Source organism: Alexandromys fortis, unplaced genomic scaffold (genome assembly GCF_014885135.2).
Source record: "Alexandromys fortis isolate MF-2015 unplaced genomic scaffold, M_Fortis_MF-2015_v1.1 scaffold_316, whole genome shotgun sequence".
In the NCBI taxonomy this organism is placed as follows: Eukaryota; Metazoa; Chordata; class Mammalia; order Rodentia; family Cricetidae; genus Alexandromys; species Alexandromys fortis.
In genome coordinates, this window is record NW_026068209.1 from 175019 (window position 1) to 195693 (window position 20675).

Below are 20675 nucleotides of genomic sequence, written 5' to 3' on the forward strand. Positions count from 1 at the left end.
ATAACGGTTTTTAATTGCTGTCTTGTGTGTTAGTGCAACAGACATTACAGAGAACAAATAGAGGTTTATAGATTTATATGCCATTTTGACTTTTGTTTTATAACATATAGGCTATATCTCATTTTCAGTGACTTCTGCAACCAGATAATTTTTTAAAGACTGTCCTACATAATATCATTCCATGTGGTAATTAAAAATGTCCTTGTACATATCCACATATTTCATATGCAGAGAAATCAGCCTCATTTGTGAACCAGTTATATGTAGCTGTAGCTTGGGGCTTGTGAATTTACCTCTCTGAACTTCAGTTTCCTGGATTGTACACCAGAAAATGAATATGTGCACACACACACACATGCACACATAAACACAAACACAAAACAACTATGTGGCCAACTTAGAGTACGCTATGTACATCTGACTTGATTTTTCTTGGTGTATGTTCGTGTGTGTGTGTGTGTGTGTGTGTGTGTATACATGCCTGTATACAGCCCACAGGTAGGTGTGCATACCTGTGTGTATATGCCAAAAGTAGTTACCTTCCTCAATCACTCTTTTCCCATTTCTTTGAGGCCGATACCTAAACTTGAGACTTGTGTTTTCTCAGCCAGGATAGCGGCCAGTAAATCTCCCCATTCTTGCCTCCACCCTGAATAGAGTGAACATTACATGTGTGTTGCGGATGGCTGCCTTTCTCTGCCGGTACAAAAATTTGAATGCTACTGAGAAAAAAGTACTATGAAACATTAAGCTACCTCTCTATCCCCAAACTTATCTAATCTTATTTTTTTTTTAATGTGGATTTTCTTCCTCTGAATGGCATAAAAGGCAAGATCCTCCCTCCAGTAAGAAACGAATGGAAAGAGAAGTGCTCTGGATGAACTGCCCTGAATGAGGCTCCACACCTGAATTCACCCCTATGGTGTAACTTGCCATCTTGCCCTCCTTTGACAGTCTCATAGCAACCCTGGAGAGACTACTAAATAAACTTACAGCTGCAGATCATAAATTGCCAAGAATGGAATTTGACCAAGCAAATTTGAATCCTGATTTCTTCGTTGCATGTCCCTGAGAAAAAGTGAAAATTCCATGAAAGGGTAAATCCCGTCTGTTTATTCCCACTGGCTATCAGAGCAAGTGTACCAGACAAGGCAAGGCTGGGACCAAACTAGGCAGAGGAAGCAACTCTGAAGTTAAGGAGGTACTGGATCTCTGGATAAAATCATGTACTCACGGGACTGGCCTGTATAATCCTCCTTAAAATTTCTACCGGTTGGTACAACATTTATTCTACTCCACTCTAGGCCCTGATCAAAGACCTTCTGCTACCTAAATTAACTGGGTAATTAGTCAGCCCGTTTTCTTTACCATTAAGAAGAGATGCACAGTTTCCTAACTTAGTGTTTTTAAGTTGTGTAGATATTACATTTTAAGTAAACAAAATGGTACCATATAGTGTTTGGGACCAGTGTTGGAGCCTCTCTCAGTCAGATAGCTGAGAAACAGCACAAACAATGCAAAGCTGAATTTCATGGTCCAATGTCTTTTGTTATTATTGGGAAGCTGATTTCAGGATTTTCCACATTAGTGGACGTGCAAATCTTTTAATAAAGTGAACATAGCACTTGCAGACAGCCCATGCACATCTTCCTCTGTATTTTGGATCATCTTTAGGGTACTTGTAATGTTTCATGTAATGCGACTCTTTGCTTACATGGTTTAGGCGAAACTGACTAGAAAACACATCTAAGCATTTGCAGTAGAGACACAGTTTTGTCTGGATAATTTCAGTCTGATATTAGTTAAACTGTATGTGGAGAAGCCATAGGTACAAAAGTTCAAAGGCGTTTATAAGAAGCATGTGGAATTCAGTGTTGTAAAGACCAAATGCAATGAGGAGCATTGTTGGAGAGTATTACTGATTACCTTGCTTAAAGAGTCCCAAATATGCTACCTGTAGCACATGTCCTTCTCCTGCAGGAGAATGTTAGCTGACACAGAGCAATCAGGGTAGCAAGCATTGAAAAAATGTTGTAGTAGGAGCACATACCTCTCTCTAGGCAGCTGGTGGTTGGGATTGTGGCGGCATCGAACGCTGAGACCAAAGAGCTTGCGGGCTGTGCGCTGGATCTTCTGCCTCTGAGCCTCAGTGGCACTCTGCAGGAGCTTGTAACGGCTCTGCAGATCCCAGTCATTACCCCAGTGTTGATGGATACTACCAATGGTCAGGAAGTGGTTGCTTGGGAGACGCTTCATAAATGACTTAAACTCATCTAACAAGAGACAAAACCAAGAGAGAAGAGGTAAGCATTATTGCCAACATCTGAAGTCCTTTAAAATTTAATTCCTCCTTTGTTCTTTTATTTTTTTCTGCTCTCTTTATAACACTGTGGAATTGGAAACAACCTAAATGTCCTTTAACCAGCAAAGGGATAATGAAAATGTGGTATATATGCACCATAGAATATGATTGTGCATAAAGAAAAACAAAATCATGGAGCTTTCACATAAATGGAGGGGATTAGAAAATATACAATGGAGTGAAGTAACTTAGCCCCAACAAGACAAATGCTACATGTTCTATTTTATCAGAGGATCCTAGCTCTACATCTTAAGATATAAGTGTAGTCCTCAACTCTCATTATGGACATTGGTATTTCTAACAGAAGACTGTTAGAGAATTTTACAAACAATCAGAATACAGAGTCATGGAATCCAATCTCACTGAATACATCTACACAACTATTCCCCTACCCAAGGCTCAGGAAACATTTAGAAAGAGGAGCCAGAAAAATAGAGAAAGAAGATGAGGGAGTTTGCCTCCTAGAAATGGCAGAAATTACATCCAGGCTCACCTAAACAGGAACTGAACAAGGACAGCCCCACATATGTCAAAGTGGACAGGGGTATAGACCAGAAAGACTCAACCGTACATAAAGCATTACAGACAATTAAGGAATGTTAAGAAAGGGAGAAAAAGTCTTCCCCAGAAAAAAGTTTTAAAACTGCAAATCAGTTTTTAGTCAGTCCTGAATTCCTTCCTGACACTTAGCTCCCTCAGCCAATGAAAGACCCTGCAATTTGTCTGAGGTCAGTATAACACTCCAAAGTCTGCTGTGCTAACTAACATTTTATCTCTATTGCAGATCTTTTGTATAAGGCATCTATGTTTAACATATGTCTCCCCATACTTCCAGCATTGGGAAGCCAAGATAAAGTACATACTCTCTGTATTCATTCTTAACAGTGCTTTTGAACTAAATTATTATTATCAAGTTAAAAATTGAAAAGCTTTTATCTGACCTACATAGAAAATAAGTATTGCAGGCTTTTGGTGGAATTGTAACTGTGAAAATAAATGTAAAGGAAACCATGTTGATAAATTCTAGTCAGATATTGTTGCCTGCTAAGTGATCAAACCCAAGTGCCTAATTTCTCATTGAAATACAGGATTTTACTAGACCCAGAGTGGTGTTAAAAACATATTAGCACCCAACTGTATCTTTCTTTTTGATGTGTTACAGAGGTTGGATGGAAAACTGAAGAAAGTGAAATTCTGTACTCCGGATCCAACTATTATCTGAAGTCCTGGTGTAAACCATGTAACATCATCTCCAGTGCTGAAAAACTACAATTTAAGAGATGGTAAGGGTCCCCTTGGTAAATGTTTCAGCCATAGTTCCTAGTATTTGAGTTTCTGAGCACCATCTCAGACTGCAGTTTGATACGACCTAAGAAATCACCTAGCTCATTGTTCTTGTTCCATACATACAGCAAGGAAACTAAAACCCAGAATGACAAAGTGATTTTTCTAAAGATAACACAGTCAAAAAGCCTTAAGAGGCAAGCATGAAACCTGAGCTGCTCTTATTCGCCCTGACATGTTTTCAGCCACACCATCCTCCACTGCATTTTTTGTTTTTGTTTTTTATTTTCAACTGTGGGAAAATGAAGCATATACGGATCATTTTGCATGTAAAAGCTTAAAAGTCATTGTTGCAGCTTAAGAATTTTATTTTCTGCTACAAAAAAAATGCAAGGAAATTTTATGCCTGTCCATACGTTCACTTTATTTACATAAGGAGAAGTTGCATAGGTTTCAACAGATACCAAATCCAGTTCTAAGCACTTCAAACTTATGAATGATCTTCACAGGAAACTATGACATGTATATCTGTAGTACTTCCACTCTGCAGAGTTTGTGCACAAAACCGGTAGCTAACTTGCACAGGGTCAGTGGCCAGTAGCCAGTTCAATTAAAACTGCAGCCTCACTCAAAGTATTAAACTCGCTCTCAACACGGCATGGAGTGGGGATAAAAAATTTGTTAAAAACAGAAATTCTTAATCAGACCTTTAGGAACTTTGTGATAGATATTCAAATATACAAGAATTCACATCCTATTCTGACCACCAAAGAATTAAAGGACCTTCACTCATTCAAGATATCAGTTTACACATCTGTCAAATTTGTATAACAGTATCTAATCCAAATTCAGAAATTGTGAAGCCATCAAAGAAGCCACAACCATTATTTCTTCCTTCAGGAGCAGAGACATTAAGGCTAAGGACTAGAAAAAATAGAGTAAAACAGTAGGTGGGTTTATATTAAATGAGAAGCTGTTTCAGAGGGGCATGTCTAGGAGATCCATGAATAGGTATACCTGATAAAGAAAAAGAGCAAGACAAACTCTTTACTATTTTCTTATTCTGCAACATCTCCCTTTCTGCCCCATTACTCAGCCACTCACAGCAGCTTTCTTTTGGAATTAGAACTCCTTATTACTGATGTAGATACTCTTCATTTCTTTAGGAATTTTAGCAATTAGTAGCATTTCTCTGCAAAAGCATTCTGTCAAATGCATTTTGTTTGTTTGAGGCCATGAATCACTGTAATACCCTCTATGATGACCTCTCTGCTTTAAAGATCCAAGAATTTAAAATGGACTAATGGATAAAGCTTCATAAACAAACACAGCAGTTTCATCTAAGCTGCATGACCCTGCAGGAGCAGAATTTTGATGGATACTCTGCTGGCAAGGTGGTATTTCAAGTTCATGGCAACCAGACATTTTAAGTGACACTCTGTGAAACTCTGCTTTTTTTTTTTTTTTTTTTTAAATAATACACAGTGACTCAGAGGTAAAATTTTGTTTGATCAAAGGGTTTTGTGAGTAAAGACTTAAATTCAGATAATCAAAATGAAAACAACATGACCTCTCATTTATCAGATGAGGGAACTCAGGCCTACAAGGTTGACTAGAATTAATATCCTGAAAAGACTGCTGTGAATGGAGTCAGGAGCTCCATTACCAATGCTGTCATTTACACATATGTAACTTTAAGGAAGATTCTGGATCTTGTCCTTCCTGCTCCCTGGAAAGGCACATAACACTTCATTTCATGTAGTTGTAACAGACAGAAGGCTTATAGAGATGTTTTGAAAACTGGAGCACTGCACTGATGAGCTTATTCAATTAACAGATGTTAATGTATGGAATATAAGTTTAATATATCTGTCTCATGATTCGTGGAATTCTTAAGGACTCTTAAACTTATCCTGTCTAACTGAGTACATTTTCTTGATTTCAAATTTTCTTGGGTCCTCTAGCTCAGTTGAAGGATACCAACAACCATAAAGTTATCTACTATGCAACTCTAAGCAAAGGTCCTAGACATCATCTCAATCCCTTTTCTCTTCAACTCAGTGTGATAACCAGAATCTGGTTCTGTTGATTCCCCTTATAATGCCAATCTTTTTGTGCATTTATGCTACTGCTCCCTAATCTACATTGGGATTATCACTCCTAGTTAACGTGAGAACTGGTTCTCTGAAGCACAGAAGGACAATTAGACTTTCTTTCTTTTTCAACACAGCCACCGCTGACTTTACTGGCCACAGTGACTCCATCTCTTCATCATTGTGCCATCTGCTCCACATCCTCACTCATGGACACTTGAAATGCCACAATCATTTGCATCTCACAATGGTTACATAATTCATTTCTTACAGAATTCAAAGCTTCAAGAATGTAGAGATCTAATTTTGGGCCTTATCCTCTTCATGACCTTGGATAACTGACTTTCCTCCCCTGAAGCTCATTAGTCTGAGCCAGGAAATGCAAAAAATAGCTAAATTATCAGAAAAGTAACTTTCAATTTTGATAATTTGTGTGATATCTGGGTATCTACAAGATTATATGTGCATAAACACATATATATTTACAGTTATGTGTGTGCATATATATTAAATATAGGCAGACATATATTTATATACTTAAGTGTGCTCATTCATTAATTCATAATTATACACAACGGTGAATATACACCTATCACACATAAATAGAGACTCAGGAAAATATGCAATGCCCTCTGACTCTCCACTCTGCAGAGGTGTGTTTTCAGTCTTACTTTGTCATCTTAGTCCAATAGAGATGATACGTATCATATAAGCATAATGCTTTCTGATGCCCAGTTTTTCATCCTGTGGAAACTAAATGTGTGTTTCCTCTGTGAGGACTACTACTACACCTGACCCCAAACTCTCCAACAGAAACAAGTGCCATTATTCTATTTCCCCTGACCGCAGTTTTTACTTGGCCAGGATAATTCATGCTAGTTTTCTGTGTACCTGAATTCTCCAGGTCTTTGTAAGCTTCGGTCCAGGCCTTGGCCATGTTAGCCAGTGTGAACTCCATGATCTGGATGTCAGTAATAGGACAGTTGCACTGCGGGAACTCCTCCGCACACTGGCAGCGACACTGGCTGTTCTGACACACATACTCTCCCTCTCCATTGCACATGATGTAGCTCAGAGCTGACTGAACAAATTTCTCTTGCAGATACTGTGGGAAGATTATCTGAAGACCTGGGTAAAAATAGCAAGAAAAGAGAATCAGAAGGTTAGCAAGGTGTTTTATTAAAAGCCTCCAAAGATGACAAAAATCCATCACTGCACGGTTTCTCTCTGTGCATTGGAAGCAGAACATTTCAGAGCCTACTTAGCTAGAGGTAGGCCATGCTCAGTGCGACCTTCAGATTTAACATCTGAGGCCATGACCTTGGCACTCTGTAAAATATAAACACTGATATGTTATATTAGTAATGAGACTGGAGATGCTCTGATGTATATGTTAATTTGGGGAGGAAACTAATTGAATGCATAACATTATTGTTTATATTTATATACTTTATTTTTTCCTTTCCTAATGTTTATAAACTCTAGTTATGAAGAATATATCCTGAGATCAGTAGGCATACGAAGACTTATTTTATTTTATTTTGTTTTACCTTTTGAGTAAGGATCTCTCTAGATAGCTCTCTGTCCTCTCACTCACTATGTAAACCACGAAGGCCTTGAACTCACACTCACAAAGATTTGCGTGTCCCTGTTTTCCAAGTGCTGTGAATAAAGTTGCATGTGACCATGATCAGCAGATTTTTTTAATAAAGCATATTTGCAGTATCAACAGGGACAGAAGTAGGCACACATCTTTCTAACAGGGCTTACAGCAAAAACAGACACAGGAAGAATTCAGGAGTAAGGACAATTTTTATAGGAGAAAGAATGTAGATTTGTTGAAGAGTATAGAAGAGGCAAGTACTATCAAAAGAATAGTAGAATAAGAGACAATATCATATGTGTGTCTGGGAGTTCCCACTATATGAAACGAACCTGGATGGGTAGGGTATGGTGTGGTAGGAAAACTGACTGAGAGACCTTCAGGACAGAAAGCAGGAAAGAATTTATTACAGACTATAGATCGTGTATTTACCATGTGGTCCACTAAATACACACTGGAAGTTTTTCAAGGGTGAGAATGATATAATTAAAGGGAAATACTAAATAGGAAATGCATTATAAAACCAAACCATTGGTTAAAAAAAAATCCCAGAAACTAAGTTTCTCTTGTTCACTCTAATGAGGAAGGCAGTAAGAAACACTAAGGCAAAGTGGCTAACCCAAGGGTATATGAGGAGAACCCTTGACTACACCTTATGAATTTCTCTATATTTAAATAATTAGAGTCTTGATCTTTACAGTGAAAGATGGAAGGAGTTTCTCTGGGTCAAAGCAGCATGCCAGAACCTAGAAACATCAGCTAAGTGTTTCCACCTATAATGGCCAGAAAGAAGGGGGAATTTGGACCAACAACTCATATCCAAAACAATTCCATTCACTTTTTCTGGGCTTCCTAATAGTTTTAGCCTCTAGCATATATAGGAATAATGGCTTTACCTCTCCCTATGTAAAGAAAGGGACTATATTCTTCTTCAGATGATTATTTCTTTGTCACATATGCTTCAGGATTACTCTTCAATAACACTTACTCTAGATTTTGTAAATAAATATAGCATTTTTAAACTTCCCTTTTAATTTTTATTTTCAGTTATGTTTATAGGCTTTTGTCTTGTTCCTTCAGATTATATGTGATGTATACCATTATTATGGTTATATATAGATTGGATTTCTTTTCTACCATTTGGTACTCATATGGAAATCACACAGTAGAATTTGCTGAGGGCCCTGTGAGAAAGAGATGTGAGCAAGTCTCAGTAGTTCTGTGGAATGAGGGCACAATCCACGTGTTGAGCTGGCCATTGCTAACACTAGGTTCCCTGTCAAAATCAGCTCAAAAAAGTTATCTCTCTAAAGATCCACTTTCTCTTATGTTCAAATGGAGATGCTTATAGTAGCTATATTGTATCTAGAGGACAAAATCAAAGATACCAGTAAATTGTATGGAACATTTTATGGCACAAACACATACACACAAACACACACCCTTAATTATGAATTCTCATTTTTTTAATTTTTAATTATATACTTACTTATTTAATTTGCTTATTTTGAGTATTTTTATAGATGTATTTATGGAGCTCATGCCACAATATATATGTATATGTGGAGGTTGAAGGATAACTTGCAGTAGTTGCTTCTCTTGATTGTCTGTTTCCATCATATGGGTCTAGGGTTTGAACTTGGGTCATCAGGCCTGACAGCAAACACCTTTACCCACTGAGCCATCTTGCCAGCCCAGTTCCAGTTTTTGATGGGAAGAAACTGCTGCTAAGGGAGATGTTGTTAATGATGATGCTTTCCTTCCTCTGATGAATTTCCTAAGGTTCAACAAAAGCTTCAGCATATAAAATGAAGAATAGCGGCAGGTACATTCCAAAGCGAATCTTTAATTTTCTGCACAACTTTCACAAGGAGGCGGGTTTGGACTCCCTGCCTGCTGAAGCCAAAAAATGTTTAGTATGGTGTGCATGACATCACTTAGGAGGCATTCTGGGAAACCTATGAAGCCGGCAAGTGGTGTGGTGTGAAATGGGAAAAACTCCTTACCACTGAGCAGGACATGAGAGCAAATGATCAGGCACAAGGGTTCTGCACAGGAGGGAGGTGATCCAGAGAGCAAAGACTGGGAAACACAAAGTATAAAATCCTTTCCGAAGCAAGTTTGCAGTTCTTTCGAGTGTGCGTTATTGAGTTACTTCATTTAAGTCACCATTTTCTCCTCCAAAGCAATATTTATTTTTAGCTGATCCCTATAGGCAACTGCGTCTATGGATTGGGGTTACGTTTCTGTTGCTTAAAGGAGCTCGACTGACTATATTCTCAGTCCTATTTTTACAGTCACCTCATCACTGTATTTCTCCCTTTTGTAGGGGATAGGATATTCTATTCTTGGTCCTAACCCAAAAGGAATTTGGGGAGAGCATTTTTAGAAAATTGCATCAAATCATGTCTCCGTTTGGCAAGGATACAAAAGGCAGTATTACCTACCCCATTTAGTGCAACTGAAAACAGATGAAATTTAGGGTTGGGGGTTTTCTCAGAGCAGCTGAAAGAGAACACTGGCTGCTCTTTAAAAATGGAAACTCAGAACATGCCGAGCTGTCTCAGAGGCAGAATCTCCTGGGCAAATTTCAAAAGAGAATAATGAAGACATAGCAATTAAAAAGCACTTTTCTGCAAAATGTCATTACTGTTTAAAGTTACACAACCATTTCTACGGCAGCGGAGGTTCACACAGCAGTCACAGCTAGAGTCGTCTCCCAGCGACCTGTGTCCAACAAAGAAGGCCATTGCTGACCCCTAGATTGGCACCCGAGTCCTGCTAGCTTCAATGGGAGTAATAAATAATTTGGAGGGGGATCTGGCCTGTGGAAGCCCTTTTTGAAAGATATACAGCTGCCGGCTGGGGTGGAATAGTCTATCTCCACGGTTCCCAAAACACTCCCTCTCCAACACTCACAACACACAGGGAGAGAGAGAGAGAGAGAGAAACTGAGAGAATGAGTGAAAAGACCACTTTTTATTGCCAAGCATGTAAATTTTTCCTCACAAACTCAGGAAAAAGATGGTTGGGTGTTACATTTGAACACCACCATGCCCACGCTGAACATATGGAATATTTTCCCTTGAACCTCATTAATTGTTTTTCAAGTCTGGCTGTACTTTGAAGGGCAGTGTTGTGATGTGCCATCAAGAATGTGCAAAGGCAGGTGAAAATATCCAGGAAGACTTCCTGCTTTTCCTGACACTTGCCTCATCCTTCTCAGTTGCACCCACCCCACGCAGAAGCTCATTATCCATACTTACATCTCATAATGTGCTTTGTGTTCTGCATGAACTCTATGCTAAAATCCCTCAATTCCTTTACTGTAGCACACTGTATTTCTATTGCTTTGCCTTTCTTGTTTCCTAATATTTTTGGCTTCATACACATTACACTATACACATTGCCCTTTGGAGGGGCAGAGTCCCTCCTGTTTGTGATTCTTGTTCTTCTTGTAGTCTTTGCTCTTGTTTTATCCAGTCTAGAATACATCTTCCTCAGATCTCAGTCTGTCATCCTTTTCCTAAAACATAGATATTTTCACATAATTGGTTCAAATGCCACTTCTGTTTGCCTCAAAAGTGATAACTTAGATTATGCTATTAATTTGTTTGATCTCCATCTTCCAAAATAAAAAAGAAAACATATTATGGAAGGAAAAGGTCTATATGTTTCCTATTAAGCCAAGTCCAGACCAGGGTCCTGATACTCATCAGTTCTCCTCTTCATCCTCCTGAAGAAGTGATGTGGGATTCCCTCTATATGCTCTGAATACCACTGGTTAATAAAGAAACTGCCTTGGACCTATAGAAGGGCAGAACAGATCTAGGTGGTTGAAAACTAAACTGAATGCTGGGAGAAAGAAGGTGGAGTCAGGAGAAGCCATGTAGCCATGCCAGAGAGCGAAGCCTGATAGAATCTTGCTGGTAAGCCACAGCCACGTGGCGATACAAAGATTAATAGAAATTGGTTAAATTAAGATGTAAGAGCTAGCCAATAAGAAGCTAGAGCTAATAGGCCAAGCAGTGATTTAATTAATACAGTTTCTGTGTCATTATTTCAGGGATGAGCACCTGGAAACAAGCAAGCTGGTTCCTACTACAAATTGGAGAGCCAACATGTACTAGCTAAATCCACATAAAACCTGAAAGGGCTTGGAAAGGAAGACACACCCACACCTGCCCCCCTCCTCCCCCTCTCACACAAACAAGATTTAACCTCATTTCCCCCCTGGCAGGCAGCATGTCACAGCTCCTTTAGGAGAGGCCTTTCTGATTCAGCGGTAGCAACAAAAAATAAAACAAAGCTAAACAAAAAATGCACAAGTTTGAAACAGCAATTGCCTGTGCTGTGCTGCCAGCACAAACTCTGGCTCTTTAAGGAGACCAAGCATTTAAATAGGGTTTGTGAACAGAGTTATACATCTTGCTTAATGGTAACACAGACCTGCTGTGACGTGACCCTGAATCTGGGGTGGAGAGAATGGCTCTCAGAAGCAATGAAGGGACCTCTGCCATGTTGGACTAGGCGGAGCCATAATCCTGAGCAGCCTTAGTCTTAGCCAAGCTATTTTGCATTTTAAGAAGCTGTCTAGGACAAAAAAAGGATTACAGATACACAATAGGACAGATTCAAACACACACAAAAAACCATCTAAATGAGTCACAGTGTGTTTAAAAAAATGTACATAGGGTTGGGAGAGAGAAGAAAAAGAGTAAAGAGAAAGTAAATGCAATATAAAAGAGTATAAGCAGTCATAGGTTAAAAGGGTAAAGATAATAAAATATTATACTTGTAGAAAAAGTAATAGAGTAAGAAAAATAAGCCATGTAAAGATGGAATATACATAGAGAGTCTAAATTATGTATATCATTGTGCTTTTTTTAATTTTTTGAATGTTCAAGAGTTACATAACAGAGACATTTCATTGTATGGATTGCTAAGTAAAGCCCAAGTAAAGTTATCTTGACTTCAGAACTTCTGTCAAAGGATATGTTGCTTTGGAAGAGAGGTTCTTCCTTTGATTCCTCAGAAGAACCTATGGATTTCTTCCAGATAAATGTGGTTTGATAGACCAAAACCTTCTGAAAGGCCACTGTAAACACCCCCGAAATACTTTGCCCAACAAAAAGCAGGAAAGAGTTTGAAGAGAACTACATCCAAGTTCCCTAAATGATTGTTTATAAATGTTTGTTTAGTTTAAAGGGGGATATGATATAGATATGAATATTATTCATTGGTATGAATCTTGAATTACTGATACAAATTTAAGGTCAATTGTGTTATATATATATACATAAATATACACATATATACATACATATATGTATATATACATATATATTGCTGCTCTTGCTTAAGGTATTGTGTTTGTGCAGCTCATTTAAAACTTTAATGTATAATTAAAAAATAGAGTTTAATAAACTGTCATACATAATAATCAAGTTTATTGACATGTTAATTGGGTTTTCTAGATGTACAGATATATATTTCAGATAGGCATTCTTCAACCACTTCAAAGAGCTATAGAATATGGCATTTAAGATGTTTTAATAACTTAGAACTTTTCATGACATGAGACAGATATCCTCATTCAGGATTCAGTTCAATAATAGATAGTAATTGTTGAAATAGGTGCGGCGGGGCTGCGTCCCCAGCACCCCGGCCGCCTGCTAGCTCATGCCTGAAATAACAACACATAAACTGTATTCATTTAAACACCGCTTGGCCCATTTCTAGCTAGCCTCTTCTAGGCTAATTCTCACATATTAATTTAGCCTATTTCTAATCATCTGTGTAAGCACCCCAAGGTGCGCTTACCGGGAAGATTCTAGCCTACGTCCATCCTGGGTCGGAGGAGCTTCATTGCGTGCATCTGCCCGGGAGAGCGGAGCATGCCTCTCTGTCTGAGGCGTCTGGCTCTGAGAAAAGCTGCATTACTTCTGACCTCACTTCCTCTTCCTCCCAGCATTCTCTTTTGTTTACTCCACCCACCTATGTTCTAACCAATAAAATGGGCCAAGCCAGTTTCTTTATTAGCCATTGACCTTCCTCCATCAAGTAATAATATAGTTTTCCTTAGTTTTGATAAAAGATAAGGTAGATATAAATATGGCAACTGTAATTCTTGCTTGATACCTGTTTTGTTATATGTAATTTTTCTGTGTTAAAACCTTCCTTTTTATTTAAGCAGAAAAGGGGAGGTGATGTGTGATTCCCCTCTGTATGCTGTGAATACCATTGGTTAATAAGGAAATCTGCCTTGGCCTGTGATAAGGTAGAGTAGAGCTAGGTGGGAAGAAAAATAACTAAATACCCCAGAACTCCCAATGTGAATGTTATAAGCCAAAAGTTTGTCTTGACCAAATCCATTTGTTGAATTCTTAACTACTAAAAGAATGTTTCTGTAAGGAGATGGATCCTCTGGGAGGTTAAGCATAGAAGTTCAAGAAGACCATGGTATTCTTACTCCCTCACTGAGTTGCTGAGTACACATCAAGGAAAGGCCACATGTAGCATGTGGGTGCTTGGTAACAAGGCAGCTATCTGCTTTTACCAGAATTCGGATCCTCAGCAGATCCCATGGTGTCTTGATTCTGGACCTCAAAGTGCTCAGACTTTGACAAATTGATCTATTTTGAATATACTACCTCCTCTCTGGCATCTGGGATAACTCAGGCTTTCTAAGGCACTGGCATAATTAAGTGTGCATTAAGTCTGAAGTCTCCTTCATTTATAACAATTCAAAGTATTAACCATTACTAGAGCCAAACTAGAGTCCTCCTTGGAAAATGTTTAATGATGGATAAGTAGGTATGAGAGTTAATGGAAGAATAGTCTAAGTGGAAACAGTGGCCCCAGGCAAGAAGAATTCCAGTTAAGACCACACTGGTCCTTACCTCAACTTCTGATTAACACAAGCTTATTTCCTCTAAATCCTTAAAGGAAAAAAGTGTTCTTGTGTCTTAGACACAATCTGAAGGGAAGAATGGCACAGATGAGAATTCTGAGCTCCTTAGAAGGCAAACGATTCTTAAAGAAACAGTGGTGAAAATCCCTGTCCCCATGAATCAGAAAAATAATGGAGATCCAAAAGTTGTAGAGTTTCACGAGTTAAGGGATATTTAGGGAACAAAGGAATGTGAAGAGAATCTCTCTCAGATTCTCTAAGAACTGCAACACATCATTAGTAGTGTTTTATCAATCAAGAACCTGATTCAGCTGATCATGGTCAGTGGTTCTGGGGGACATCTAATTTCTGGATGAAATTGCACTAAAGACATAACAGATGTATCCCAGTTGCCATTTCTGATTCCAGACTTGCTCTCGCTATTTCCTCTTAGTCCCACCCTCTTTTTCAAAATTATATGTGGTATTGCTAAATAAAAAAAGTTTTAATACATTTAATATGTGCTCCTCCTTCTCTAAAACAACAGAGATGGGGCCTGGAGGTACACGTCTTTAAACCCAGCACTGGGGAGGCAGAGGCAGGTAGATATCTGCGATTCTGAGGCCATCTGATCCACACAGAGAGATACAGAACAGCTAGGGCTATACAGAGAGACCCTATCTCAAAAAACAAAACAAATAAAATCAGAAATGGAATTTGCTGATTAAAAACTAAAGCACAAAATTCAATAATAAATAATTTAGAACATTGGTAGATGATTAAATCTTTAAAGCAATATTGTGCTTGGCAATGTTTAACACATAGTAACAAATAGTGAACATTTCATTGTTTTATTTTAAGGTGCAAGACAATAAGAATGAAGATAGCAATTGTGGAAGACTTGATTATGAGCTTGATTTTTGAATATTTATGTTATTTAATTTTTATTTGTATGTACATGTGACTGAATGTGCACATGAGTACTACATGCATGCAGGGGCCTGTGGAGGTCAGAAGAGTTACAGACAGTTGTGAAGTGTCATGTGGTTGCTGTGAATCAAATTCTGGTCCTCTGAAAGAGTAGTATGCATTCTTAGCTGCTGAGCCAGTCCTCTAGCCCTTAGAATGGGTCTTGAAGCTTCAGCATAATGTGAACTGACAAATAAGAATAGCTATAAATGCCACCACACAGGGCAGACATTGATTGAATACGGGTCAGAGTGTAAATACTTGGGATGTTTCTAAGTCTTGTTTAAGGTACCATCATGTGTTGCAATTTTTTACATTTGCTTTATTTTTTCTATATCCTAATTACCTAAGCCAGTATATTTTGATTGACATTTCTCTTTACTGACCCATTTCACTTGCTATTAAATTCATGATCTCTGACAGTGCCAAGAGGAAGAGGGAAAAATGAAGGCTCTATTTTGGTTGCATATAAATATTTTCTGTTCTGTCCTTGTATCAAATGTGGCCCTCTGTGGGTATCCCTGAGCCCTACAGGAGTCCCAGATGTTGTCTTCTACAAGCTAAATTCTACCTGTCAAATCTGTCAATTTCTGAAATGCACAAGGTAGGAAGAACAACAGCAAGGACAGTACCTTTTGCAAAACAAGAGCCTGATCCCCTTCTCTCTGAAAGCCAGGGGATTTCATATTGGCAGATAAAGGACTTTATGGCTTACACAGACATGCTGAACTCCAGTGTAATGAAGGCACGCAGGTCAATTACCCATCTGTTTGTGTTTCTATTGCTGTGAATTACAGTATCCATTGCTGACAGCTCATTGGAGTGGAATGAAAATAAGACAATAATTCACCAAGTGAAACTGTGCAGAAAGGGCGAAAAGGCTATGATCTCATTCAGAAGTTCAGGCCTGTCTCTGTGATGGGTCATTTACACTCTGGGAAATGAAGAAAGGCAGCTACCTGGGGGAGAAAAGGGTGGGTTCTGCCTTCTTCAATGCAGGAATTAGGACATGCCAAAGCCTGGCAAGAGAAATGTGATTTGTTTGTGATGACCATCATCTAAGCTGTAGGATATCGGTGGTATAGATTTTGAATCCTTAAGTGAAAAAATAAAGGTAGGGTACAGGAAAATATGACTAAATTATTTTACAACCAGGAGTTTGTAATGAGCCAGAGTTCCTTGATAGGTTAAAACAAAACAAAACAAACAAACAAACAAAACCTTTGTGCCTTTGAAGTATAGAAGCAGTGCTGAATAATAACATGGGGAAACATTTAACCTAATGACAAGATCTGAATTCCATTCAGTAGATTGATCTATCAAATGTCAAGTAGTAGGCTGAGATATCATTACCTCATGTTTCACCCTTCCCTGTAAAATCCTCTCATTGATATAATAATGCACCCCAACGTTTTAATTTAACATATTTGGGCATATAGAATGTTTGGGCAAAGTTCAAAATAATATGTCAATTCCAAAATAAGACAAGAAGAAGCAACACATGAATCAGTCAGTTTCTCTTGCCACAAGACCAATAGTCTTCCACAAAGAAGCACCAGAGGAAAGGAATCCTACTGAACTTTCTATCATAAGTAAGAAAGAAGCACTACTCTCTGAAAACCATTGAGATTAAGGAATTGTTTGTTGACACAATATAATGTAGACCATAGAGATGCATAAGGGACTTAGCATAACATGACCAATAGATCAAGCAGAAACTGAGCTTATTCTTATGAATAAGTTCTAATGAAAGGTTGTACATTTGGAAGAATTGATTTGCTGCAATGCAGGCCACGTGTGAATGACTAAAAGGGTTACTATCTGGATCACAAAAGGAAATGCTCGCAACCTTCTATATGAGATGACTATTAAGATTTGTTTCAAGTTCCATGGTTTTACTTTGTATTCTTTCTTTTATTATGCAAATTTTATCATATATTATGTCTCAAGCAGACTCTAGGACTGATCGCAAAGGACTCAATCAACTGTCCCTGCTCTTTGGGAACTAACCATCAGGAAAGAAGATAATCAATGTTGAATAAATTAAACTACAAAAGTACTTATGTGACAGTAAAGATATGGAGAAGACATGATTCTAAATGACTATTTCAACCCGGAAAACAAGAACATAATCTAAACAAAATCAACAAGAATCAGAAGTTTAACATATTGTATTGCAATTTCATGAAACTTCAAGATAAAAATACTCTTAAAACCATACATAGGAAGAAATTTATTTAATTTAATTAAAGCTTCATTTACAGAATTCATGACAAACCAAACATGATATGCAGAAGGTTGATGATGTTTGATTTTTGCATTAATGAATGTCTCCAAATTCTAATCTAATCTTACCCATTCCTCTTTGAAAGAAGACCTAGAAGACTGTCTACTTCTGTACCCTGCACATGTCAAGTTATTTTCTCTTCTTCAGATTTTATTAATTAAATGACCTTTGGAAAATAAAGAGGCTCAAGTTCCTTGATCATTGCTCCCCTCAGCAAATCTTCCCTTGTATAAAAATGGAACAAACTGTTTTATATCATGGCTATACATGGTGAATATGTTGGTCAAAATTCATAGAACAATAGCACTTAAGAGTCAACTTGGTTAAATGTAAACCATGCACTAATGAGGCTAAAAATTAAGTTAAAAAATAATACTTTATAAAGTTACATGATATGCATTTTTAAAAGACAGAGTTTGTGTTCAACTATGTTGTGTTCCTATCAATGCTGTGCTTGCAGTTGTTTTCTCTAGAGGTCACAGGCAGCCTGAGAATGGCACTCTTTAAGAACCTAAAATAACCTGTATATATCTCAAATTTTCCCAGAAACACTTATTGCATTATATTATGCGTGCTTATTATGTTCATGTTCTTATTCTGAAAGATTCCCTGAACATGAGAAGCACTCATCTTAAGCATTTCTCTCTCATCTTGCACATTACTTGGTATCAAGAAAATACATTTGAATGAAGGTACATTTAGAAAGGCTATGTTTCACAAAAGACCAAAGGTCTCTCTTCTATGCAGAGCATGACCCATTACTAGATTTAGTTCTTATAAGCAGAACTATATCTTCATCCTCGGAATTATAACTTGAAACTTAAATCTACTCTAACTTCATCTCAGTAGTTATAAATGCAAGTACTCATAAAGAACTTTACTTAAAAAAATACACAGGCTGAAAACATCCTCTGAGAACAACAGCTCTACAGGACTGCCCATATCCACGCATATTTTGTTTTAGATTTGTTTCCAAAATTTAGGATTCTTGAGGATACTTATACTTTTATTTCTTTTCATTCTTCCCAACTTAACAAGCACATTGCTAGATGATAGAAGATGTGGAAAAAAGAAAACCTCAATTTTGCCCTATAATGTTCTTTCAATCACTACTTTATGAAGCTAAGTGCTGTATTAGATGCCACAAGTGTGGAGAACATGATCGAGATATGGTGTCCAACTCCAGAAGCTCATGGTAGATGGTAGAATGAGATTAATCTATGTACAATGACCAGAAATACATAGACACACACACAGACACACACACACACACAGCTCTTTAAAATGAAAAAGAAAAATCCCCTACTTTTGAAAAACTGTAGCTTGTAATGGTTATCTAGGACTGAGGTAAACCTGAGTGGCATACATACTACAGGATTTGCTAATGTGGATTTTCTGGACAAACAGATTATCTCATGTGTTCAAGTTTACATACAACTAAGTAGGTTTATGTAGTTAATCCATCTCTTGAAACTCATTTTCACTTTAGCCCAATTTAGGCACTGAGACACTCCACAGTAACAAAATGTGGTTTACAATATTTAATCCAATGTTTCAGTATTGGTATGCTGTTGTTAAATTACTGAATGGGGATGAATGACTTTAAAATTCTATTAGCTTATGGCCACTATAGTCTATTACTTTTTCATGCTTCATGTTGACTAGACTTTGGCTACTCTCCAGATGTCTTCCATTTAAAATGATGCTATAGGCATAATATGTCTTGGGAATATGATATTTTCATGGCAAAAGAACAGGAGTAAGAGTGAAACCAAGTATCTTCATAGATGTGGCATGTACAATGTCTTTTTGTACTCTATTGCCCAAAGCAAATCATCCAGTTAAGGCCATTATTCTTTGGATGGTAATTCATGGTCCCCATGGTACAGCACTTTCTAGCATATGATGAACTGAAGAATATAGATTTCTTTAAAAAGAAGGAAACAAGATGGAAATCATAAAATCCACTTTTGTAGCAAATCTTTATTTCTTAATTATCATGTGATACAGTCATTTCACTATAAACAAAACAAAAACTTTTTTGAATATTCATAGTAGATCTAGGCAATACACTTAAAAAATGAAAGGTAAATTGATGAATAGTTATGATATGTGGCATATCCTTGCAATGGGATATAAATGCAGTTATGAAAAAGAGGCATTAATATTTCCCATCTTATTGTCGATGTATAAACATGTAAAGTAAAAGAAGTGTGACTGGAAGCCAGATACCCTGCAAGTCTAATTACTTCACATATACAGAACAGAAAAATCCATAGATAGAAAGCAAAATTTAGAGTTAAAAAGAGAGAGTAAGATGAGGAATGACTGCTTAATAGGTATACAATTTTTGTTTGTGGCATGAAAACTTTTTGTAATCTGTTCTGATAATTCCATAGCGTTGTGAGTATACTTAATGCTGTAAGCTAAGTTGTATATGTTAAAATGCCTGTGATGTTAAATTCTATGTATTTTTTTTATTTTACCACAGTTAAAAACCATATGATTCAAAGAAAATTAACTTTGCAGGTAAAATAAATTTAAATTATTAGTATTTATTGAGCATCTACTAAGTGATAAATGTTATGTAGTTGAGAAATGAACAATAAATAATCAAAATTGATGCTGGAATGGTGAGGGAGAATTGTCTGTATTCTGTCAATCATGTTATAAATAAACACTGATTGGCCAGGCAGGAAATATAGGTGGAAAAACCAGACAGCAAGTAGAAATGATGTAATGAGAACAGGAGAACTATGGGAAGGAGGAAGTTGATTCCTCCCACTCTTGCCCAGATCACAAAAGCAGCAGGATGTGATCTGCCGCACTGAAAAAAGGTACTGAGCCACATAGATAACATAGATCAGATAAATGGGTTAATCAAAATGTGAGATTTAGCCAGTGAGAGGCTAGAGCTAATGGGCCAATCAACTTATAATTTATGGAGACCTATGTGTGATTTTCTTGGGGGCTAAACAGTTGTGGGGTACTGGGCGGGACAGAAAACACAACAAACAGGACCCTCCATGTTACACTGGAAAGCTGACTAATCCATTATGAGAACTTGCTATTCTTGCAGACTACCTAAGTTCGGTTTTCCTAACCCACATCAAGTAGCTTGTAACTATCTGTAAGTCCAGAGAGTCCAATGTACTCTTCTTGTCCACCTGAGCACCTGCATGGAC

At 37.5% G+C, this 20675-nt stretch overlaps 1 protein-coding gene across 1 annotated transcript in view; it reads right to left on the reverse strand.

Annotated features, from left to right (window-relative positions):
• Brinp1 (BMP/retinoic acid inducible neural specific 1) overlaps positions 1–20675 on the reverse strand; it is a 186381-nt gene that overhangs the window by 31160 nt on the left and 134546 nt on the right. Inside the window, exons 6-7 of the mRNA XM_050130254.1 lie at positions 6631–6867; positions 2051–2273 (exon numbers count right to left, since the gene is read on the reverse strand). Coding sequence (XP_049986211.1) covers positions 2051–2273; positions 6631–6867 — 460 coding nt within the window. The remainder of the gene's footprint in view (positions 1–2050; positions 2274–6630; positions 6868–20675) is intronic.